Source organism: Carassius gibelio, chromosome B13 (assembly GCF_023724105.1).
Source record: "Carassius gibelio isolate Cgi1373 ecotype wild population from Czech Republic chromosome B13, carGib1.2-hapl.c, whole genome shotgun sequence".
NCBI lineage: Eukaryota > Metazoa > Chordata > Actinopteri > Cypriniformes > Cyprinidae > Carassius > Carassius gibelio.
The window spans coordinates 30,007,116-30,032,527 of record NC_068408.1 but is presented as its reverse complement, the minus strand read 5'-3'; the positions used below and the strand labels follow the sequence as shown (position 1 = coordinate 30,032,527).

General features: G+C 36.6%; 1 protein-coding gene across 1 annotated transcript in view; it reads right to left on the bottom strand.

Moving 5' to 3' along the window:
- LOC127970623 (CUB and sushi domain-containing protein 1-like) overlaps positions 1–25,412 on the bottom strand; it is a 531,205-nt gene that overhangs the window by 121,157 nt on the left and 384,636 nt on the right. Inside the window, exons 15-27 of the mRNA XM_052573279.1 lie at positions 22,378–22,572; positions 22,127–22,265; positions 21,719–21,906; positions 18,253–18,441; positions 15,885–16,001; positions 15,377–15,592; positions 15,066–15,254; positions 12,104–12,273; positions 8,802–8,958; positions 7,425–7,616; positions 3,803–3,929; positions 1,512–1,714; positions 586–777 (exon numbers count right to left, since the gene is read on the bottom strand). Of these exons, the coding sequence (XP_052429239.1) occupies positions 586–777; positions 1,512–1,714; positions 3,803–3,929; positions 7,425–7,616; positions 8,802–8,958; positions 12,104–12,273; positions 15,066–15,254; positions 15,377–15,592; positions 15,885–16,001; positions 18,253–18,441; positions 21,719–21,906; positions 22,127–22,265; positions 22,378–22,572 (2,274 nt within the window). The remainder of the gene's footprint in view (positions 1–585; positions 778–1,511; positions 1,715–3,802; positions 3,930–7,424; positions 7,617–8,801; positions 8,959–12,103; positions 12,274–15,065; positions 15,255–15,376; positions 15,593–15,884; positions 16,002–18,252; positions 18,442–21,718; positions 21,907–22,126; positions 22,266–22,377; positions 22,573–25,412) is intronic.

Sequence of the window (25,412 nt, the reverse complement as noted above, 5' to 3'; positions counted from 1 at the left end):
ACGAGTCATACCTAACCCAATCTTGCATTGTCTTGGCTGTGTGCTTAGAGTCATTGCCCTACTGGAAGGTGAACGTTCAGACGTTTTCATTAAAGGTGCTGTATGTAAGTTTTTGACTCTACTAAAGCATAAAAATATCTTAATATGTTTGCAGATATTTAAGAAACATGCTAAGTTAACATGTTTTTTTCTGAAAAACAATTCTACAGTCCGTTATTCTCCTTTGAAAATGTGCGTTCCAGGCCGGAATGTCGGTCTGATTTTTATCTTGTTTTTATTTGTTGACGAAAACAAGAGTATATTTTCATTTTAGTTTTTTGTCATTAAAAATTGGTTTTTATTTAGTAATTGTCTCGTTTTCACCTGTGAGAAAATTTTGTTGGCGAAAATAATGACAAAAATAATTAATCAGTGAAATTAACACTGTTCTAAAGACTCTTTCTTAAGTTTGCTTGTTTGTGTCTGTAATTAATCACTCTAAATCAATTTATTTAATTGACAGCTGCAATTAATATGGAACGCATTTAACAGGGTATCCATTTTTTTTTACTCTGTAAGGAGCTCAAGACTCAAGACGGATCTCACCGATGCAGGTGGGTGGGTCTGGCTGCCAGAAAAATCGGCTGTTGAGCTGAACGCAAGTGATTTCAGACACTCCTTGAATCTGGTACCCAGGGTCACACTGAAAGGAAATGGTGTCGCCAGGCTCCCTGCTGTCTCCGTAGCGTGTCCCATTTTGAGGGGTCCCTGGGTCGTTGCAGGTCGTGGCAACTGTAGCTGAAATAATAAAAAGATAAATTTTGAATCAGCTGTGGATCAGTGAGACATTAGAGAGAGCGGAAAATCACTTATTCATGGGAAAACGGACCTCTGTTCTAAGCTAAATATGCCAAGTCGCACAGCAATTAACATTCGCAATGGTGTTCAACTCATGTTTATGGAGATTTTAATTTAATTATATTTCATCAATCATACCATATTACTGTCAAAAAGTCAAATAAAATATGCAACAGTTTCTGCTCTCTTAACAAAAATATGCTCCATAGCCACTTCAAAATACATAATGTATAATGAGAGCAGAGAGATCTGAGGAAATTAACAAGAGAGAAAGGCTTTGTTATAACAATAGCTTACTATTTACTGCATGTTGCACAGCATACAACATACTATACACTACACTGTGTGCCGTTGCATTTAGATGACAGACCTATCTATCATCTTGTAAATACGATTTTATTGTAGTTTTATTCTAATTTTTTTTTTTTTTTTTTTTTTTTTGGCAGTCCAGTAAAATTAAAAAAGAGCCAAGAAAGAATGGTATGCTAATACAACATGGCAGTATGCTGGTAAAAGAAAAACAAGGTGATTGCACTGTAGAATGGAGTACTCCATGCAGCATTGGCATGCATACTGAAAAGTTGCATGCAGTGTACATTGTCCTTAATGCAAAGATATTCATTAATAAAGTTATATTCTGTTCTGAACACAGTCAGAGAGAAGTGGATACATACTAGAGAACTGGATGGAGAAACCAGACTTGCTAATGAAGTAATCACTGTCAAACTGAAGTGTGAGGATGTTGAAGGTACTGTGAGTGTCCTCAGGTAAAAGCGATCCACTCCACTCTTTCAGCAGAATGCCACTCTCCCCTGGTCCATCCCAAACCTTCAGAATGTCGTGGTCCACTTCCGTGTCAAAGACTATGAAGTGGAGGCTGGGGAGGTCAAACATTTGGAGAATATTCAATGTTATTATATTTTCTTTCAAAGACATTCAAAAACATCTGCAAGACATTCATAAGCACAAAACATCTGCACATTAAAATATAATTAATTTCAATTATTTGATCAAACAAGAATTTCAGAGATCACAAAGATATGTTCTAAAATTAATTCATAATTAATCTACATTAATCTATGTGATTTATGGCTCTCTATTTTAAAAATAGAAACTGTATGCATCTTGCAGAAGAACAGTGTTCATTGACTGTGGTTCAAGGCACAGATACAGATCTTAACAAAGCAGATGGACAATTAAATAATATTATCGTTGTTGTTTTTGTACCAGGTAATTTCCAGGAGTTTGCCATTTGAATGATCATTATCATCTTTATTATTATTTTTTCTTGTTTGTTAAGACAGAGGAGTATTCAGCTCCAAGCTACCAACAGCTGAATCCACATTTATTTGTGTATGGATATGACGCAACACAATATCCTGTGAAATGCATTTTGACAGCTCTACAGTACACATCATTATTATAGGTTTTTCATGTGTGTTTGGATTTGTTTTAAAAGATTAAACAGAACTTGACCTCATTAATATGTCTGGATTATCTTTGCCAATAATATAATACTTACTAAATGCAAACAAAACATATTTTCCTCAGCACTGTACAGCTCAAACCCAAAGGCCTTCAGAATATATTTATTCCTATACTGAGCCACTGGGATTTATATTATTTACACTCAACAGGGCTGTAGTCTGACCTCCGCGAGTCGAGCACAGCACTGCAGCTGGCATGTAAACACAGAACTGATCAACTTAAGTCACAACAATGACTGTCTCTGTGGGATGTGTGGGTGGAAAACCACCAGTTCTGCTCTCCACAAACACAGGGTTATTCATTCAAATATCTCCACACTGCTCATAAGCAGGGTTGCCAGGTTTTCACAACAAAACCCGCCCAACTGCTACTCAAAACTAGCTAAATCATGTTTTGAGGGGGAACGCCCAGTAAAAATTGCATTCCAGTGGGGTAAAATAAATATATTATATTTAATTTCCATATAATTCGCATATAACCTATAAAGGAGCACGGTGATTGCATTTCACCCCGCTGTGTGGCCTACCACTGGCTGGCATCTGTTATATATACATATATATATATATATATATATATATATATATATATATATATATATATATATATATATATATATATATATATATATATATATATATATAAATAACAGATTATATATATATATAATATATATTATATAATAACTTAGATTATTATATATATATAATGTAAATGTATTTCAATAACTTAAGTTAAATGTTACCAATAAAACCAATGAAACCAATGCAAACAAACCATGTCATCATACTAATTCAAAACCCTTAAAACTATACAGAATTACACAAACATGATTTCACTTAATACATCTTGAGCCTAGGTGATGTTAAAAACACAGTTACTGTTCAAATGTATGCTGTGGAGTGAAGTCACCGAGGGGTTTCTTTCACCTGTGAGCTGGGAGCGAGAGATGGAGTGGAGTTGTAGTGGAGTGATTACAGACGCTTTGAGCGCGGAGGGGAAATTGCTGTTGCTCCACTCCACTAACATACTCTGCTCGCCAAAGCCAATTTTTACTGGCATTCAGTGCTTGGCGAGCATTCATTCTGGACCCTGCATGTATAGAAATAGTTGAAACACCTGTAGCACTCAAATGAAATGACTCAAGCCCAGTGGTATGGATTACATCCCACTCTTACAACACCTCCTTTTATCTGCTCTTATAAGCCATATTCTCCTTAAACGGATCAACCAAATTGGCTTACCTGAGTTTTGCTCCATTTTTGAAGGCTTAACTGGCTTATCGCTTTTTGTGTCTCTATTCTTGTTGCCTCTGTGTAATGGTAATGCACTTGTAGGAACAGATGCCAGCCAGTGGTAGGCCACACAGCGGGGTGAAATGCAATCACCATGCTCCTTTATAGGTTATATGCGAATTATATGGAAATTAAAGAAGGGGTGGTAAAACATTAACATGGTTTGCAAGCACCAGTTTTCATACCTGATGGTTTTGCCTGTGTCCGCCTCAATGGACCAGGTGCAGTGAAGGTTGTTGTCATAGGGGGCCGGGTAACCAGGAGACAGGATCCGTCCAGATGTGGCGCCGCTAATGTGTCCTCCGCACTCGGCTACACACACACACACACACAAGAATTTAGGTCTTTAACTAGATTTGCATTTCCAGAAGGAAATATCAGTGCTTGCAAGCAACAAAACAATAAATCAAGTTCTAGTTTAATACAAATTACTTTGAAATGAATTAATATGACACAAATAATAATTCACCTTATATATTTAAGAAGAATACAAATATAAGATGACATCATAGTCAAAGGATACATCTTTAATGCAAACCATGAAGCAATGTAAACAAAGGGAGATTTTTTAGACTGTTTAGATTTTTAGCATTAAAGGGATAGTTCAACCAAAAATGAAAATTTGATGTTTATCTGCTTACACCCAGGGCATCCAAGATGTAGGTGACTTTGTTTCTTCAGAATAACACAAACCAAGATTTTAACTCAAAGCGTTGCAGTCTATCACTCTTATAATGTACTGTAAGTGGATGGGATGAGCTCTAACTCTCCTATGAACCATTGACACTCTATCTGTTTGTTTTCATGGTCTTGATGTGGTTCATAGTTTTCATTGTCTTGTTTCAGTTTATAGTTTTTATAGTCTTGTTTCAGTTTATAGTTTTTATAGTCTTGTTTCAGTTCATAGTTCGCATAGTCTTGTTTAAGTTCATAGTTTTCATAGTCTTGTTTCAGTTCATAGTTCGCATAGTCTTGTTTAAGTTCATAGTTTTCAAAGTCTTATCTTAGTTTATAGTTTTCATAGTTTAGTCTTTTTCTTGCCTTGTTGACCCTTTGCTCTGGATTCTGGATTACCCCTCTTGCTTAGCCCTCTGGATATTGTTCACTCATCGAAAACCAACGCTTACCATAGGAATATTATTTGTCTTGCCCTCTATATACCTGTTTGCCAGTGTTTGACCCATGCCTGTTATGACCATGTCTCTGTGTAATAAAAGCTTGCACATGGATCCACACGTCTCACGACCCGTCAGCCCCGTATCAAAAATGTTGGCTCAAGGCAATATTCTCCATTTTCCAGACCATTGTCAGGTGTCTCACATGTAATTACTAAAGTTGAGTCTCATAGGAATGTTCTCTTCATCAGAATTACAGTATTAGTCTATTTGGTACAAGCTCAGTTTACCATCCCCTTGTAGAAAAAGTACACACTTCCAGGAAGTCACAGATTACAAAAAAATATATCTATATTATTTGAGATCATGAATTTGTAATAAATTGTACAATAAATTTTAATTTGGGGGTGGTGTTAGTGCAGTGGATATGACACATGCCTTTGGTGTGAGAGACCAGGGTTCGAAATCCAGTGTGAGAGACCAATGTGTCCCTGACCAAGACACTTAACCCCTAGTTGCTCCAAAGGCATGCGACCTCTGACATATCTAGCAATTGTTAATCGCTTTGGATAAAAGCATCAGCTAAATGAATAAATGTAAATGTAATATTCGATCCATTCATTGTGGGACTGTTGTGTGTAGTATGCAAACCTTTGTACATTTTAATAACTATGATTAGGCATTAACTGTAATTACTATACTACTATCTACAACTTTTGTGATCTGATGACATGATCTTTTCATCACACAATAAATTACTTGGTGGTACAATGGTACAGTGATGTATCAGATGATAATAGATAGTTACTTAGGCAACTATAGCTAGTTAGGGTTGCCCCTTAAAATACGTAATCGTCTCGTATTTTAAGGTAAAATTATGTTTTCTCATATCAAATCAATACGGGCCCGATTTGTCCCATATTTCACAAAGACCAACATGCTGGATCAACAAATAAGTATTTTGAACCGTTTGTATTGCTAATAGAAATTATAACGAAATTAATTTCATATGAAGTTAGAGAGGCTCATCTTGGCATCTTTGTTTCAATGGCGATGATGGAGTCTCCAGAACACACACCTTAAAGCCCATTCATGTGAGCACAGCATGCGCTAAAACTGCGTGGTTTAAAGCATCGAGGAGCACGCATCCGCCCTTTGAACACAAGACTCTACTGAACAGAAAAGTTATCAATGGGTCGGTCTAGTAACTAATGATGTATGCACAGTTTGCCTATGATAATGTCTTTCTTCTGTTGAACGTAAAAGAAAATACTTTGAAGAATGTGGGTAACCAAACAGTTTCTGGACTCCAATGACTCTCATAGCATTTTTTCTCTACTATGGAAGTTACTGAGGACCAGCCTGTTTAGTTACTCACATTCTTCAAAGTATCTTTTTTTGTGTTCAACAGAAAAAATAACTTGCAGGTTTAGGACAACCTGGGTAAATTATGACAAACCTTTTATTTTTGGGTGAACCGTACATTTAAAGTGACAGACACATATGTGCTTCTAAAGGCATAACTCTGTTGTTTTATTACAATTTGGATAGTCTGTTAAAACCCTATGAGTGCTTCACTGATTATTTGTTTATTTTTTTTTTTTATTATTATTTTGGCTTGCTGAAGGTGGAAACCCAAGTTACGTGATATACAGTTCACCAATTAATGTGTCAATGTATTTGTGGATTAAAGTAGGGTACTTGATACTTAAGGTCATATTTAGACAAATTCTTTAAAAAAGTAAAAAAAAAAAAAAAAAATTCTTGAAGTTACAACTTCAACTGTAATATCTGTCTAAAGTCATCAGACTATCAATGGGGATGCTGTCTCATACCAGGTTCACCAGAAGGTCTAAGCATTATAAGTCTGGTTAAGAAATCTCTGAGGGTCTGCATACTCTACATACTGAAATACTGAATATAATATCAGCTTTGGGAAACATGTTAAAAACTTCATCACCTTTCTTCTGTGATGGTGCATGTGCCTTGAGCACTGTAGCGAAAATTAATCTATGAATAGTTAATGGAATTCCCTTTGCTTAAGTCCCATTTGCTGATCTCTCTTGGATTACAACTAGTTGCATGAGTTGAAGAGGGCAAAGAATGGTGCAACTGCTGAACTTTATCATCCAAATTTACTGAAGCCAAAACTATATAAATCCAAGCCAAATATATGGAAGGGTAAAAGAGAACTAAATAATTGTTTTATATATGTATTTATTTATTTTAAGCGTTTAAGTCTAAATTTCATTGTGCTTGTATCAGACAATATTACTTTTTTCCATAACTAAGCCTTCAATTTTTGTGTGTAAGTTTTAAAGTCTAAATTCAAAGCATTTGTATCAGAATATATCTGAGGTATTTAAGGATTGTTTTGATGCTCATCCTTTCCAGTACACTGATTTTTTTTTTTTTTTTTTTTCACCTGCTTTTCACTGAAGATTTAGAAATGATGACAAATGTTGACAACCAATTAAGAGACTCTTTGACAGGTTTTTGTGAGGGATAGGAATTCAAGAAATTCCCTGAAAAACATTTAATGGCGGAGAGAAAACCTTCACATGAAAGATCAAATGTGAAAAGAACCATTCTCTTGCACAGCACAGCAAGACATTCACTCGCTATGAAAATGTTTTAGATGTGTACATATTATTTTCTAGGGTCATTTATATCATTGATGTTGTAAACTCACCAATACAAGATGGAAGTGGTCTGTCCCACACCCTACGGTCTCCACTGAGGCACGTCAACGTGCTGCTTCCATGCAGGGTGTACCCAGGATTGCAACTGTACAAAACGTATGTATCTGCAAAATGGCCATCGTCTTGGATTTTGTAGCCATAATTAGGCGTCCCCGGCTCCTCACATTTGACAAGGTCAAAACCTGTAGAGAGGCAGGATCAAGCTAAGCCAATTTGAACGATAAAAAAAAGACATCTGGCCACCTGAAATCAACCCCCTGGCAGGGTTGGATCAGCCTCTTGCTTAATAATGACAAAAAGGTGGTGCAATAAAAACTACACCTGCTCACAACAATTACCTATGCAGCCCCCAGGAGCCGACCTCAAATTAATACCAGCACAGCATATGCTCAAATCAAAGATCACCCTTTCAAACATGCCATCCGTTCTACCTGATTGGTTAACGGACATTTCCAATGCAGGAACATTTCAAGCTAAAGCCTTTTCAAAAATGAGTCATATGAAAACAATAAACCTGCAGAGCTGCTTTTTAATACATTTACTATTCTCCTTCTTTTGGCTGGGAAGATGGTGGTAGTCTTAACGAGGAAATAATGAGGAGTGGATAATGAGGATATTATCAGACTGTCTCTGACCAGCAATTAAAACTGTAATATCCTGCACATGCTGTGTCTTTACTGTCTTTGTTTCCACTCTTGTTCTTTCTTGTAATTAGAGTAGCAGTATTTGATTTTTACACACTTGCTGTCAGAACGTGTGTGTAAGTGTAATAATAATAAGAAGAATGATTTTGTGAATGTATTTATTTAAATTATTGTGCTTCTGTTTCACAACCTTGATAATTAAATGATAAAAAAAAAAAAAAAAAGGTTTGTTCTGGAAATTTTTAATAATTTTAAGTAGGTCCAACAAAACAGAAAGCAAAATGTCTACTGTATTTTGTGCATGCAGGATGTGCAAAATATGATTATTTTGTCAAATCTGTCAGCAGTCAGGCATCAAAATGCTGTCTCACAGTGGAGACAATTCCATAAATTGAGCTGAAAATCAGTTTCAAACCATCCTGAAACCATCATTCATTTTTAATCAAAGTGAATGCTAGATTTGTCATTGTTTGCAGTAAATATGATCTGACAGTGTCAGTATATTGATTGTGACTTTATATTGAGTGACAGGCAAGGAAAATACAATTGGAGGGAAAATTGAAGAACCAAGAGATTTCACCCAAACACAGGTGAATACCACTAGACATGTTCAGAAGAGTTACTTCATATATAAAGCTGTATTTGTGCACTTCTGTAGCTGTTTCTAAAGAACTAGTCTGTGATTAATGCATGGGACATTTATTGGCATTTTGTTTAACTTACTACTGTATGAGAGCTTGAATCCTTTGCTGGAACCGCTACCATTGCTGTTAAACTCCATCCAGAGATGGTTGGACGTGCTGTTGAGGATGACATCAGACATGTCGTTTTTTGTAAAATTGCCCAGGAGTCTTGATGAACTATCTTGACCATCATAAACCTACGAAAACCAAAGACCAAAAGAAGTAGGAATGTTTACATGTTTTGTCAGCAGGCGGTCACAGAAATGCATGTTCTGATAATATACCTGGTGTCACAAAATACAAAACAAGTGTTTTCTCAAAACATTGCCTTTTGGTGTCTGAATTATGTAATTGCTTTGTGAAATTGCATATATTTTGAAACAATAACCTCTGCAAACAGAGGGTGGCAAACACTGCGGCATAGGGAAAAATATTAAAGGTCATAAATCAATGTCAAGCAGCAGTTTTCCACTTTTCTGTAGCGGAGGACACTGTTTCAAGCTTTAATGGAAAATATCATGTGTTTCCAGATTGCATGTGCAGAATTTGCCACTGTTCTAAGGACAGACTGTTTCCGCTGGTTGTCTACAATGGTTCAAACAGAAAAAACAGCCTCAAAAATCAACTGAAATCAACTAAAATGTCCAAACAACAACATCATTAATGAGAGAATAGCGGTTTCCTTGTATATCTGGCAATGTTTGCAAGATATCTAAGTCTAAGACCTAATTTGCTGACAGATGAATATCCCTTTATGTTGACAGACAATATTTTGATGATTCATTGCAACAGAATCACTATAAGTGTGACAAAATGTATGTGTTTGGAATTGCACCTCATTCTTATCCTTCATTTGTAACTTAATTAGTGGCCTTACTGGTCTTAAGGGACCATCTTTCTTCTGTGATGGTACATGTGCCTTAAGCACTGTAACGTAAATTAATCTATGAATAGTTAATGGTGTCTCCAAGTCCCGTTTGCTGGTCTCTCGTGGATTACAAACTGTTACATGTTAACAGTATTGCAGAGGTGTTGCAATCGCCAAACTTAATCAAAGTTCTTAAAACTCTATTTGGTGTTTGCAACATCACAACTGACCACATTTACATAGAATTCAACTAAGAGTCTGAACTGAACATTTTATAATTTCAATTTAAATAGCTGTAATATTTCAAAGAATTGATAAAAAGATTATAATAGTTTAGATTAAGCAATAATTTAATTCACAGTTTAATCCATTATGCAAGTTTATACAAGCATTTAACATATGAATTAGAAATGTTTCTTTGTGTATGTATGCAAATTGTACAATATCCAAGGTACACATTTCTAGTAATTGTGCATTTAATTCTCATATTGCATTTACAGAAAGTTTTGGAATATTTGTCCTCTCCACAAATGTATCACTAGCGAAACACAAAAAAATTGTAGCTACAGCTACAGCTACAGCTACGTTACTTGGGCGGAGTGGCTACTTGGGCGAGTGATTAGTGATTAGTGATTGTGCTAAGCTAGGCTAGCGGTGGGTGCGTCAAATAACACTAATCACTAATCACTCCGCCCAAGTAGCCACTACACCCAAGTAACGTAGCTGTGGCCATCGCCTAGTGAGAATATAGTTCCCAGTATTTATACGATTAAAAATGGTCTCTGTCTCATATAGCCTTATTATTTGTACACGCTGTGACTATACAGATCACAACATGTAAATAGGAAAATGTTTGCATTTTTTTGTCACTTATTGGGATTACTATGCTACCATTATCCATTTACATCCAGTCTTTGTGCTAAGCTAGGCTAGTGGTGGGTGCGTCAAATAACACTTACAGAATGCACAGAAATGAAAAAGGTATGTATGGACTTATCTAACTCTGGGGGATACTGTGAATAAGTCAAAGTCCCAAAAAGTTAGAGTGTTCCTTTAATTCTGATGGTTAAGACTTACAGCTTAGGAAAATAAAAAATCAGTATCTCAAAAATGTTTTATATTTTCTTAAAGATCAATTAAGAAAATATTAACAACAGAAATGTTCAAGATCTCCAAAGCAGGTTTAATTATGCACTCAATACTTTGTTGGGGCTCCTTTTGCATGAATTACTGCTTCAATGTGGCGTGGCATGGCACCTCCAGCCTGTGTCACTGCTGAGGCATTATTGAAGCCTAAGTTTCTTTGATAGCTCCTCTGTATTGTTTATCAGATGTTACTTATCTTCCTCTTCACAATACTACATAATTTCTCTGTGAGGTTCAAAATGAAATCAGCATCTCCATAAAGCTTGTCAGCAGATGGAAGCATGAAGTGCTCCAAAAGTGCTACAGAATCCTGGTAGATGGCTGCATTGACTTTGGATTTGATAAAACACAATGAACAAACATCAGCAGACATCACGGCACCCCAAATCATCACTGAATTGGGGACTTTGGACACTGGACTTTGGATTCTGCACCTCTGAAGTCTTTCTCCAGACTCCAGACCTTGATTTCCAAATGAAATGCTAAATGTACTTTAATCTGAATAGAGGACTTTGGACCACTGAGCAACAGTCCAGTTATTTTTCTCCTTACCCCAGTTGAAATGCTTCTGACGTTTTTATTTATTTATTTATTTTTTCTGGTTCAGGAGTGGCTGAGTGCTGAGACCAGCTTCAGTCCACTCCTTGTGATGTTCTCCCAAGTTCTTGAATTGGCTTTTACTGACAATCTTCCCAAGGCTGTGGTCATCCCTGTTGCTTGTGCACCTTTTCCTACCACACTTTGTCCTTCCAGTCAACTTTCTATGAATATATATTGATACAGCACTCTGAACAGCCAGCCCTTTCAGCAGTGACCTTCTGTGGCTAATCCTCCATGTGGAGGGTGTTGATGATTGTCTTCTGGACAACTGTCAAGTCAGTAGTTTTTCCCATAATTGTGGTTGCATGTTCTAAACTAGCCCAAGTTTAGACCTGTATGTATACTCAAAAATATTCAAATGAATCAAGCTCAAAATTGAATATTTGAATATTTTGACATACTGATTTTTTTTCCCCTAAGCTGTAAGTCGTAACCATCAAAAAAATAAAAATAATAATAATAATAATAATAATAATAATAATAATAATAATAATATTAATAATAATAATAATAATAATAATAATAATAATAATAATAATAATAATAATAATAAAATAAAAATAAAACTCTTGAAATATTTCAGTTTGTGTGAAATGAATCTAGAATAAAAGAAAGTTTGTTTTTTTAAATTAAATTGCAAAAACTGAAAACCTTTTCCATGAAATTCAAATGTTTTGAGATGCACCTGTACACACACACACACACACACACACACATATCATTCCTACCTTGAGGAAATCTCCCTCGTGAAGCTGGAAGGTGGTGGCTGTGATTTGAATCCCTTTGCCTCTGTCGGTCTCAATGCGGTAGATGCATTCATGGTTGTTGTCGTAATTTGCTGGGTAATTGGGGGACAGCAGGACACCATGACTGCCCACAGAAGTGGCTCCACACTCAGCTAGGCAAACCCAGGATGGATGGGAAAGATTAGGTAGAGAAAAAAAAAATGGTGAGAAGCCAAATGTTCACATTCTGAGGGCAGAAAGCACAAACTAATCAAAGCTACACATGGGTGTGAAAAACTAGGGGTTGGGAACAAATAAGTTGGGTTCCCTTGAAGCCTGTAGTTCCCTGACAGCTGCTACTCCATTTCCTACTGACAGGCCAATTTTAGGCCAAGGTTTTGTACCGTCTGGAATTTGAGTCTTTGTCATTTTGATGAATCACTGCGAGAACAACTTCAGAGGAATACTAATTAATAGAGGCCTTTGTGCATTAGCTAGCTGCTGGTCACAAAAGCTCACTGCTGTATTAGGGTCAGATGTCCTTCTGTTTAATATTCAGCACCAGCGACTCTCTTAGTATATAAGCAGCAGGGCAGGTCGTTCCCTCTGAGAAGGTAAGGGAAGCAGATCAGCTCAAAAAATTGGATGACAAAATAATCAATTCTACAAACATTAATCGCAAATATTATTAAATGGGTCATTGGATGCATATTTTCCACAAGTTGGTATGATTTTTTAGGGCAGGGGTCGGCAAGTAAGTTTGACATCAGGCCAAAAAATATTTGCCACTAGATGGCGGTCCAGCACATAGTCAAAGAATAATTGAAGAAATGAATTGATGATGAATAAATGATGATGAAACTAGAATTGCCTGTGACAGACTGTTACAGTGTCTTTTGTAACTGGTAGTGAGCTGTTACTTTAAATCCTGTAGTAGGACAGTCATTAACAAAAAGCCACATTTGTGTGGCAGTGTCTGGGTAATATTTAATCTATCTATACATTCATACATGCTTTATGTAGTGTACATTCATATATTTGACCCTGGACCACAAAAACAGTGTCAAATTGAGATTTATCCGAAAGCTGAATAAATAATCATTCAATTGATGTATGGTTTGTTATGACAGGACAATATTTGGCTGAGATACAACTATTTGAAAATCTGGAATCTGAAGGTGCAGAAAAATTCACAATTGTGAGAAAATCGCCTTTGAAGCTGTCCAGATGAATTCTTAGCATTGCATATTACTAAACAAAAAAATAAAGTTTTGATATATTTACAGTAGAAAATGTATGAAATATCTTAGTGGAACATGATCTTAACTTATCCTAATGACTTTTTTTTTTTTTTTTTACCATTTAAATTAAATGGTTTAGAAAATAATAATAGTAAGTATTCCATACCTTAGGTGTCTAGCTCTCACCCTCACTCCCACCCATTTTAGTTATCTAGCAATCTTATCGACTGGGAAGCTCTGATCTGGAGGCTTTCAAAAACTAGAGATAATTTCATTCATTGAGAATATCCCCATCAACCCTTTATCAATTTTATGTAGCTAATATAATCCAAACCTCTTGAGGCTAATGTTTGTTGTGCTCACCAGACCAATTAAAGACACACTGACACGCTCTTATTACACCACAGCGATTAACCACTATTAAAACCCCGTCCAACAGGAGGACTGCACAATTACAAACAATTATTTTGTCAGCGCTTTTAATGCTGTCCACCAATATCCATGACCTCAACCACTTAACTGCCACAAAAGCAAAAGAAAAATAGCAATCTGATCAATTTTAATTAATCTATTATGGCAGGATACATCTCAAAGATTTTTACCCTACAATGTGAACATTTACTGTGTCAGGTTCCACTATAAATAAAACATTAATAAGATGGGAGAATAGCCTGAGCATTTAATAATGAATTTGAGGCATTGTAAAATGGACTCTATTCAGGGTGTAAAGAATAGACATGATTTCTAATAATATGCATCAGCTAAAATTTCACTCTTTTTCTCCCTTCCTTATATGGGATATTTTATGGCCAAATTAGCCTGAGCTTTATTAAAATGCCAACAGACTCTTGGAAATCAATGATTTAATCCACTCTGAATTGGTAGCCCAATAGTAGTAGTAATGGTAGAAATCATAATGAATAACCAAAAAAATCGTGTATTTTTAACCACGTTTTAAAATTTAACTAAATGAAGTGTGTAAATGCGACACAAAAGCTGTTGGGTCATATTAATTCTGAATTACCAACCCTTATAATGATTTATCACTTTCATACTGCCTGGCTGTAACCTAAACTACTGTCAAAAGCAATCCCAAATGCAAACCTGAAAAGTACTGGTGCAATAATGGGATAGTTCAATCCAAAAAAAGAAAAAAGTATCATTATTTACCTCACTTCATATCATTGTCTACACATAAGACTTTCATCTTTGGATTTTAGTATTGTGTCTAAATTTAGTCCATCCAAAAAAGTATATGTGATAAGCATTTGCAAGTTTCAAACACATCAACGATGTCATTTATATAAATTATACAGTCAAACTAGCTCTATTGGGAAGCCATTAACTACAACTTTTGCATCAATAAACTCCTAATTTTGCTTTTTATTAAAAGTTAGTAAAGTATTTGTTAAATTTAGATATTGGGTAGGATTAGGAGGGATGTAGAAGATGTGCTTTATAAGTACTAATAAGCAACTTTTTTTATTTAAAAGTGAGAATTGGCCCCTTTGTTAAAAATACCAATCATACAAAGCAATCATATTTTTTCGGATGACTTGGATTAAATCGCTTGCTTCACCTGGATAAAGTTTATGATGAAATGTATAAAAATAACTTCTAAGATCTCATGAATATAGAATGACATGAGGGTGAGTAAATAATAATTAATGGGGGTGAACTATCACTTTAATAATGTTTGAGAAATGTAAAGTATGTCCACCTACCCACACATCTGGGCAGGGCTGCACTCCACACTCTTCGGCCTCCACCCAAGCAAGTGATCTTACTCTCGCCTTCCAGACGGTAGCCCGCAAAGCAGGAAAAGACCAGTGAGTCGCCGACCCCGAACTGGAAGCCCACCCTCCTGCTGTATGCGGGTACTCCTGGATCCTCACATGGCTCCAAGCTGTACTCTGTGGTACACAGTCAAAATAACTCTTAAACCTCCAGACTGCTTAGCAAAGCACGGGTTAGAGTAAGCACCATGACAACAGTGCCTTCAAGCACACTATAATAAACAGAGTGATGACCCCACCAGAGAAGGTGATATTGAATCCCTCGTATGACATGGAGAAGTCCGAGACGAAGCGTAGCTGGACGCTGAAGTTGCTGAACAGGCCTGCTTTGATGGAGGGCGGCAGGACGGAGCCCGTGAGCCTGGCCACCGGCTCGGTGAAGCTGCCGTCTTCGGTAATGAGCAGGTAATCATGGGAGTCCTCCAGGTGGAACGTGTGGAAGAGAAGCTGCACTCCTGGGGAGTTTTAGATGAGATTAGGGCCGTCAGTCACAAGCAAAATCTCCGTTTCAACCTCACAACCCACTGAGAAACCTTCAGAGGGAATGTAATACTGATCGAAACAGAATCGCATTTGCCCAACATGGTGCTGAGTAATAAAATGTAGAGAAATGTGAAAGGTATCTTAAATTCGTTATCAAGGGTAATTTCAAAGGGCACAGAAAGGAACCTCATGGGTAAAATCAATGTACCTCAAACTGTTATCAGTTTCAATAGTTAGTGGCTGTAATCTGTTCTTTTGTCTTACCTTTCCCATGAGACACCTCGACTGTCCAAGTGCAGTTCAGAGAGTTTGGGTAGAAATCTGGAAAGCCAGGCGAAAGAACCGTTCCAGTTTTTCCATAGATATAGCCCCCACACAAAGCTGGGAAAGCAATAACAGAGAGAACTCATGTTTGAATGGCCTAATTTCCCTGAACAAGAGTAAAGCTAGCCTCTAAGTACATCCTCCATCAATAATCATTTAGGTTGAAGCTTAACTAGGTTTTGTGAAGATAATGTGAGGGTTGTGCCAGGGCGTTGCTATGCAGGGGTGTGTTTCCCAAAAGCATCGTTAACTAACTATGGTTGTTAGTTTCAATGAAATCTGTTGGTAACAACTCAACTTGCCTCATAGTTATTTTTGGGAAGTACACCCCAGTTAATTTCTGAATGGTTTTAGCATTTTATGGTTGCTTAGGATGTTTCGGGTGGTCGCCAGGGTGCTCCAAACTAATCACTGCTCAAACAATATAATCATCAATGATTCACATATGAACCCAGGTTGTGCTGATGCAGATTTCTGCGTAAAATACTTAACAAACAATATCCAGAACATGTATAAAATATATATATATATGTGTGTGTGTGTGTGTGTGTGTGCTATAATAAAACTTGCAAAGATTCCTCTCTTTGTAGCGAAACTACAAGATGATGGATGCAAAACATGGAAATAGAGATGTTTTTACATGCAAAGCAGCAGTTTAACAATAGCCTAACTAATAGGAGGTTGACATCGGATACAGCACTACTACTTGTAAGAAGATCAAAAGGAGCTATAAGAACTGAGACAATTTTCTAACTGGTGAACGTCTGTCAGTGGAGATAGTAAAAAAAAAGTGCTTGTTTTTTTTTTTTTTTCGAGGTACCAGAGCTGTAAGGCAGACACCATAACAGAATACTGAATGTGTCCTTGAGTCATGTTCACCGTCCTGCTTTTATCAAAATAAATCATATGGTGCAGGTTATGACAGGACACACATTTTTGAGCCTCAGCATTTTGTCCTTAAATGGCCCATTAAATCTCTTCATCAAATAACAATTCTGGTTTATTAAATCTGAAGTCACTCTAACTTTTTATAAGGCAAACTAACCGAGCCATACGACAGAACTAAAGCGAAGTTTATAGATTTGAGTAACAGTCATTTTAACGCAGGTAATTGGTGATGTTGATTGTTAGTTAGGAAAATAAGCTTTAGTTGGTCAAAGGTTACATCACCTAGTAAATATTCATGATGTTAAGTTAAATAATCCTTCCTCCCAAACACACTAGCCATAGGAATGCATCATTCCTGCACACAATTTTTGTTAACAAATTTGTAGCAAATATGGGCAAATCGGAGTGCCAAAAACCCTATTAGCCATGGTATAATCACTCCAGTGCAGTGCCTTAAGTGTGTTATTGCTGTTTGACTAGTGTAGGTTGTTTACAGTTGCCAAACAATGTAGCAACACTATAATATATAGGTACCGCTTCATGCTGCCAAAACAGCTCTATAAGACCTGTGATATATGGCACATTCAGTTCACCTGTCAGTGGTTTTAATGCTGTGGCCGATCAGTGCAGTGCTTTAACCAGAATGTTAAAATGGCTGAGAATGAGACTCAACAAATCAGAATTGTAAGTCTGAACTCTCCATTTAATAATAATAATCAGCTTGACAGGAAGGAAATGTGTCATTTTTGTGAACATGTATTTACTCTCCCGCAAACAAATGGGGAGTCTATCTGTCCCGTCTGTAATGAAGGTCAGGCTCTAGTGAGAGCCCATCATGCTGAATCAAAGCCTGTTAGAGCAAACGCACGGAGCTGATAAGATGCAGGCATAAGAGAACATTGGGAATTCTAGAACAGACCGGCAACAGCCTGATTGCTCTTACTGGAAAACACTTTGTTTACTTCAATCCCTGTAATCAGAAAACAAATAAGATAAACAGCTTTATAAAGCACTCTCCTGTAGGTATTTGGCTAAGGCTTTCCATTATTTGTTCCCACTTCCCTGTCCTTTTCTCCTCCCCATTTAAGGTTATCTATGAAACAGCGCATGCCAGTCACCTCTCCTCTAATCAAAAATGTATGAACTCAAATCTCATGGGAGTGTTAAGGGGGCTTACCCTTTCCCCTCTGATAAAACTGTAATGTGGCCTAGCAGGGTTGGCTTATAGCCCGGACCAGTGCCCTCAGGCCCCAGATTTTCAGGGTCCTCCAAAGTCTTCACCAAAGGAAACTAAACCCCTGGGTGTTTAAAGCATAGAGTGCAAGCTGACACCAGGGTCCAATTTTTAGGCAACTTTACACTAGGGAAGAGCTGTTTCTCTTGTACATGACCAGAGTTGAGAGAGCACAACATGGCCTACCGTCACAGCTGGGCAGGGCATGGTTCCACTGATGGTTCCTCTCACACACAATGGGTTCATCATCACTCAGAGTATAGCCTCGATCACAGCTGAACATCACTCTGGAGCCTATGGCAAAATTGTTCCCGTGCCTTTTCCCATTCACCGGGATACCTGGATCTAAACAGGAATCTGTTTCCATCATAATGCCTGTGAGGGAGGAACAAAACATATAAAACAAAAATATTTCATTTCACCTTCAAGGTCTAGATTTAAAGGGGGATTTGTCGGAAGCACTTTACACAGTATAAATCAGCGGATATCAGTCCCACAGTGGTCTCCTTCCTCAAACCAATACATTCGTATTTCTACTTACCTTTTCAATATTTTGACAAAAAAAAAAAATTGAAAAAAGAAAAATGTTTTTCTACATTGTTTCCCCTCAGAGGCTGGCATTTGAGGAATATTTCCACCTGTCAGTTTCACATGCATTTGGATCTATTATCTGGCCGGTGATAAACCTGTGATAGCCTTCCAAAAGTCTGAAAAATGGGAACACTTTGACACGAATGAGTTTCATATATATCAGGCGTAATGTCAGAGGTAATTTATTGGGAGTTGTGAATATCATTTGAGAATCATCTCATGTTCCCTCCTGCCCACATTTCTCATTCTTCTTTCTCTACTGCAGCACATTACATTATAATAAAGATGTTAAATTACTGCTGAAAAAGAGCAACTGGAGACTATTTGTCAAGCCATTTAGTTTTTATAAAGATACCATTTGCATTTTCAGTTAAGCTCATAGGGGTAAAAAGTGATAACATTAAATTTTACACACAGACCTATTTGTAAAGTTGCAATAATAAAAAAACAAGCAGGTACATGGACATATGCTATATGTTTAACAAGCAGTGCTAAATTTCTTAATAATGAGGTTTTGGAACAAGGATTGGTTTATTTAACACTCCAATCAAAACTGCACTTGAGCAGCAAGGCACAACGAAATCAGATTTCAAAACAAAGTAATGCAAAGGTAAAGGGACTAAATTATTAAGGGGCCACTCTGCCCCCTGCCCCCAATGACTAATGAGTAGACTACGCAAAGTGCTCCCACTTCTCTTGTATATTACTGGTGTTAGACAATAATTTCTTTATTTTTATAACTGATAACTAAAACATCCCGTGGCACCAACCAAAGGCATTTTTAACTAAAATACTGTAAACATAAATGTTTGTAATAATAATAATAATAATAATAATAATAATAATAATAATAATAATAATAATAATAACAATAATAATAATAAATTCACTCAACTACTATTGTGTACATAAGAAATGATTTAGCATTCATTTAATAATTTATGTTTAGCCACATTGTTTTAATCAGCTTTTTTTTTTTTTTTTTTTTTTTTTTACAATAATGTTAACTTTGTCTATTTATTAGGTTGAAAAGTGTTCATTTATTAACATTTCTGTTTTTAAATTAAGATAATTTGATTAAATTGATAATTGTATTATTTTGTTAGCTGGGAAGATTACTTTCTGTTTATTTACATCTTTGTCTGATACTACTTCTGGTTTTACTTTTACTATAAATGTTCCTTTGTATCACTGATGCAACAAATATCACATTTGACTTTTGTATAGTTCCTTGCATGATTTATTTATCTATTTTGAAGGTGAGATATCAGATATGTAGTAAAGAGTAAAAACATGTAAACTGAGTTTCTTCGGTGAAAAATAAAATATTGTTAGCCAGCTTTAAAAAAAATAAATAAATAAAATAATAATTATTATTATTTTTATTATTTAGGTTTACTGACTTATTATTGCAGCATTTTACAAACATACCAAATTTTTTATCTCTGATTTGACTGATTATGTTACATACACAATAAAGTGTACAATAATTTCATAGTTGATTTTATTGAACCCTGCCCATTTAAACTACACTGTGATTAATTATTTATTCAATCAGGACCACTTCCGTCAAGTATATTTAATGACAATTATAATTGCATACAGTTAGTGTTGGCGGTATGGTTATGTTCTGGGCAACACTCCACACGCCTGTCCATGCAGCCATGCTTGGACAGAGCGGGGAAAGCAGCAAGACAAACCCCCCGGGGTACAGAACAGAACCATAAGCATACATAATTACAATTCCCAATTACATGAAGATGTACTGAGATCAATTCAACTATGCAAGAATGCTGAAATACGATCTGTAGTTTTCACAAATAAATCAGCAGATCTAGGTGCAGGTAGCATGGAGAAACACAATGTGGAGTACACAATGCTAATTTAAATATACTACTGACATTTTAACAATATAAATACAAAGTGAAATGTCCTGTAACTGCTTTGAATATTAAATGGTTCAATTTAAAATGTAATTTACTCTGCCAGGTTTTTTTTTTTTTTTTTTTACTTAAAGCTAAATAAATAAATAAATGCAAAGACTTGCAAAAATACACAGAACACACAATTGGATAAAACAGGGTAAAAGATCTGTAGTGTTTTTACAAGATTGAATATATTTGATGGAATGTTTGGGTTTCAATCAAGATGAAGAAGTTTCTTCTTGACAGGTAAGCTAAACTTCAATTTTTAAGCGTATTCCTAATATGTTGGAACTTTACTTGAAAGTGGCCTACTTTTACCTGTTGAGACGTGTCTTTACGTTTTTATACACCCTTAAGAGCTGTGTTTGTAATGTTTGGTTTCAGGGAGGTGTGACGCACGAATGGGGTGCTTACAAAGACAATATGCTTTATTTTTGTTATTCCGCTAAGTGACACTAGTAGCACATAAATGGCTTTAACAATAAAATTGACATATAAATCATTCAAAAGGCTTTTATGCTATTGGAGGTTTATCCGTTCTCCATTAAACACAGGTTTTTCCCTCTATATCCCTGTGGGGGGTCCACTAAAACAGATTCCAAATCCGATTTTGGCTTTTTCTGGCTTAATCCCTGTTAGCAATTCAACAATAACTACAAGAGCATTAAAACAATGCTTTTAACAATAATGATTTGTCGATCTGTTGAGCCTGCACTAACAAACAAACCAGCCTTGTGTCAGCAGGACATTAAACTTTAATCGCACTCTACAGCACAGTTTAGAAACCCAATACCACTAAACATATTCAAAAAGAAAACAAACTTTATTTTCGGATCAATTTAATTATTCGCAGAGGTTCCTCACCTCTGTTAAATTTAGCTATTGCCTCTGGATGTTGATGCTGGTCACGCGATACTAGCACACACATGTTGGGTTTCTCAAAATAATTTTTAGACAACTAGAAAACTATAATCTGATTGTAACCCTGGAGAAACTGTTCCAATTACATTACATGCACCAGAGAGCGTGTCCAGCCAAAATTTGAGGAATACTGCAGAACCGCCCACCGTGGAGTGTGAAAACCCAATATCTGTGCATTTAAATCACTGCAGAGGAAAGATGAGAAGCTGACTCACTCTCATAGCGGATCTGGAAGCCTTCGCTGGAACGGCTGTTGTCGGTGGTAAAGAGCAGGTACATGTAATTGCCAGTGCTGATGAGGAAGTGGGGGGCCTGAGTGCCATGGTACTCGCCGATCAGAGGCGATGAGTTAGAGGGACCGTCCCGAATCTCAAGTGTGTCGTAATTAACCTCCGTCTGAAACCTGCACAGGAAATCGGAAAGAGCGGAACATCTGCTTACGACCCAGGCCTTTAGCAGAATTACTCTAATGAGGGAGATTATACTGGAAGGTTAACGAACAAACTTGTAAAAGCGAGAATCTGTACTGCTGCCAGGGTTTCCAGAAAGGGGACAGTGATATCCAGGGGTTTAACACGCAAAAAAAAAAAAAAAAAAAAAAAAAATCCAAAACAAATCAATACCTGTCAAATGATATCTTGATGGCATGATCCTTTCTGGCTTCAATCACCCATTCGCAGTTGAGGGAGTCTTTGTAGTACCCGGGCCAGCCAGGGGACAGTAAAACTCCTATGGGAGCCGTTAGATGTCCGCCACATGGAGCTGGGAAAGTAAGAGAGCAGAAAAAATAAAATGTCAACAGCAGCCCATCTCACAAATCCCAGCAGCACCTTCAGAAGAGGTGCAGAAGAGTAAAGTCTAAGAGCTCTCTCACCTTCACACCGGGGGACGGCCGCATTCCACACCACGTTTCCATCCTGGATGACACAGGTGATGGATTCGGATCCGTGGGTTTTGATGAAGCCCTCATCACACGTGAAGAGCACTGAGCTGCCCAGTAAGAAGTGCTCTCCAAAGCGCTGCCCGTTAATGGGAATACCAGGGTCGTGACATTCATTTTGACCAAAAGCTACAGACATGGGATAAAAGTATAATCAGTGTTGCAGTATATAGTACTTAATCTAGGTCCTGCCTGCTCTTGGCTGAGAAGATATTAGCACTTAACATTAATTAAGAGTACCTAACCTTCAATTAAGTCAACTATAATTATCTTTTAAGGAACACCTATCACAACTGATCTTGCCCAGAATGCCCAGTCTCATAAGGCAAATGTTGCAATAGTGAAAATAACCTGTGTGGCACCAAAACGTCACTAGAATTTGACTTTATTTTGAGAATCTGCAACACACATGTGAAAAGGACGCTAGCATACATTAACTTAACCTGATATTGTATATAGCTGCCTCGATACTCTTCACGTGATAGCACATGTTTGAATGACGCCATCATGTACGGGCAAATATGTATGAGTATTGTGAATTATTGTGAATTGTGTATGAATTACATGATTGTCCTGTACACCAGTATAGTTGTTGTTACCTTTAAGTTTAGGTTATGCTCTCATGTACAAGCAAAAGCATTTTGTCAAGATTTTCCATTATAGTAGGCATTACTGTGTTACATAAGTTAAATTGTGCATACACTGTGTGGTCAAACATACCATGCACATGGACATTATGGTAAGAATTAGGGTTAAAAGCAACAGTAATGAATGTAATACTGCATAATGCAAAGCATATATAAAATACAAGACATTAATTTACGTTGCTACATGGTATGGTTGAATACTTGATTCTGATTCACTGAATTATTTAGAATTATTTCAAATCAATGAAAATTTAATGCACACTCAGTGGCATAGCGATTCAGCCCTGGGCCTATATGCAAAAAATTTGTATGGGCCCCCGCAAATGATATGGGCTCCAATTTGGTTAACTTAACTTTGGCCCTATTGTTGAATTTTCTGTAGTGAATAACGTTACGTGAATCATGACTATTCACAAGCATTTTTATTTAGACCAATGCTTGGAAAATTATCGCAGCTTTGTGCTTTGTTACTACAAAGTCTCAGTCTTTAAACATCAAACAATAAATGTGTTTTTTACGGTTTTTAATGTGTGAGTTAATTCGCCTCAGTTCAAGCTCCATACAAATCAATTACATTTTCCGCTTTAATATTTACAGCATGAAATAAAGTTGAATATTTGTCTCATAAATGGACCAATCAGAGTTTTTTTGTTTTTTTTAAGTCGAGAAAAAAAAAAAAAATAGTTTTAAAATAGTAATTTAAAACATTATATAGATATCTTTATCATGTCGGTGAAGCACCAAGCAGACCCTTTCCAGTTCTGAATGATGTATACTGAATGTTACGTCACGTTTTTAAGTTTAGTTAAGGCCCATATGCACCTGCATGCCCTGATGCTATGCCACTGTGCACACTACAATTTGTGTCATAGCAGCATTAACACCATTAATGATTAACATCATTGGGTGTGCATGAATTTTCATAATTCATCAGTCAGTTTTTATCCCTTACTTAATTTTACAGTAACTGTTACAATTTCACATGAAAAATAAATCTGAACCACGTAAAAAAAGAAAAACGAAGAGGAAAAAAAAAAAGAGACGTTGAGGTGGTGTAACGTCAACAGAGAGAATTCAGTCGCATTACAGCCTTCGTTTCTAAACCCTCTATTTTTTTCCGCCACACAGTGGTTTGAGACACACTCAAGATGGCTTGAAGATTTTTGTCAACTCTGTTTTCCCTTAACACAACTCTGCAGACAGCTCACATATGTGTCGCACATGCATCACAGATGTCAGTGTGGAAGCTTCAATTATTCAATATGTGCACTCGCAGAAGCAGAGAATCCTGCCAAAGCTATTTTAGTGTTTTCATTTGGTGAACACATCTGTCTGCGAGGTCCCTGTTGAAGTGTGATGGCTAATGCATGGAGACCTTGCGGCCAGGGCTTAGGGCATGTACGCAGCTCTACCCCATTCCCAAATGACAGCCTCATTGTTCTTACGGCCATGCCTGACAGTTGCTCCAGCACCACTTTGGGAAACATGTCTACTCCTTTCTGAGACAATGACACACCATTACTGAAGCAGCACTGTTGGGATATAAAACCACACAATCCACTGACAATGACATTGCCTACAACTACTGGCTCCATCTACCAACCCATTTTGTTCCCACACAGATGTGCCAAAATAGATCTTGGTCACAGTTTCATCTATTCACTAAAAATATAAATATGTGCTGTTTCAGCCATTTAGCTCACTGACTTGAAGTATCCCTAATGGCATCCTAACAGTTAAACTGTCTTTAATATTGTTAATACGGAGAAACGGTATACATATGCACTTAGAAAATCCCTTTAAAAAATCCATAGCATGTGTTTCTTCAGTATATATGTTTCCTAGGAATCAAACCATAACCTAGTACCAGTCAAGCTACATAAACACTTCACTGTTATCAAAGTTACATTCCAGAGCGGGCAAAGCAAGCTAGCTAACTTTTCAATGACAAGCTAGGGGAAGTCTCGCAATTCCCTTGTGTAAAATTACATACATACGATTCTGCATTAGAATTTGTTCAAAGGAAAGTATCTTAATCATGCTGCTTACTTTTTTATGGATTCTGTCTATGCCTTTATATGCTGCCTACATAGGCATATATAGCTCACTGGGTTTCACAACAGTGTCATTGTTAATCGAGATTATCAAGGTCTGCAGTGCACCAAGACCTAAATACTAAAACACATTTTTGTTTAAGTTCAAAGATAAACTCATTGCACCATAACATTCTCTACCTTGAACAGTCAATATTACAAATGAATCTATTCAACTTCAAAGATATTGCTCTGACTTAAATCCTATAACAAGCTGTATACTGCAAAA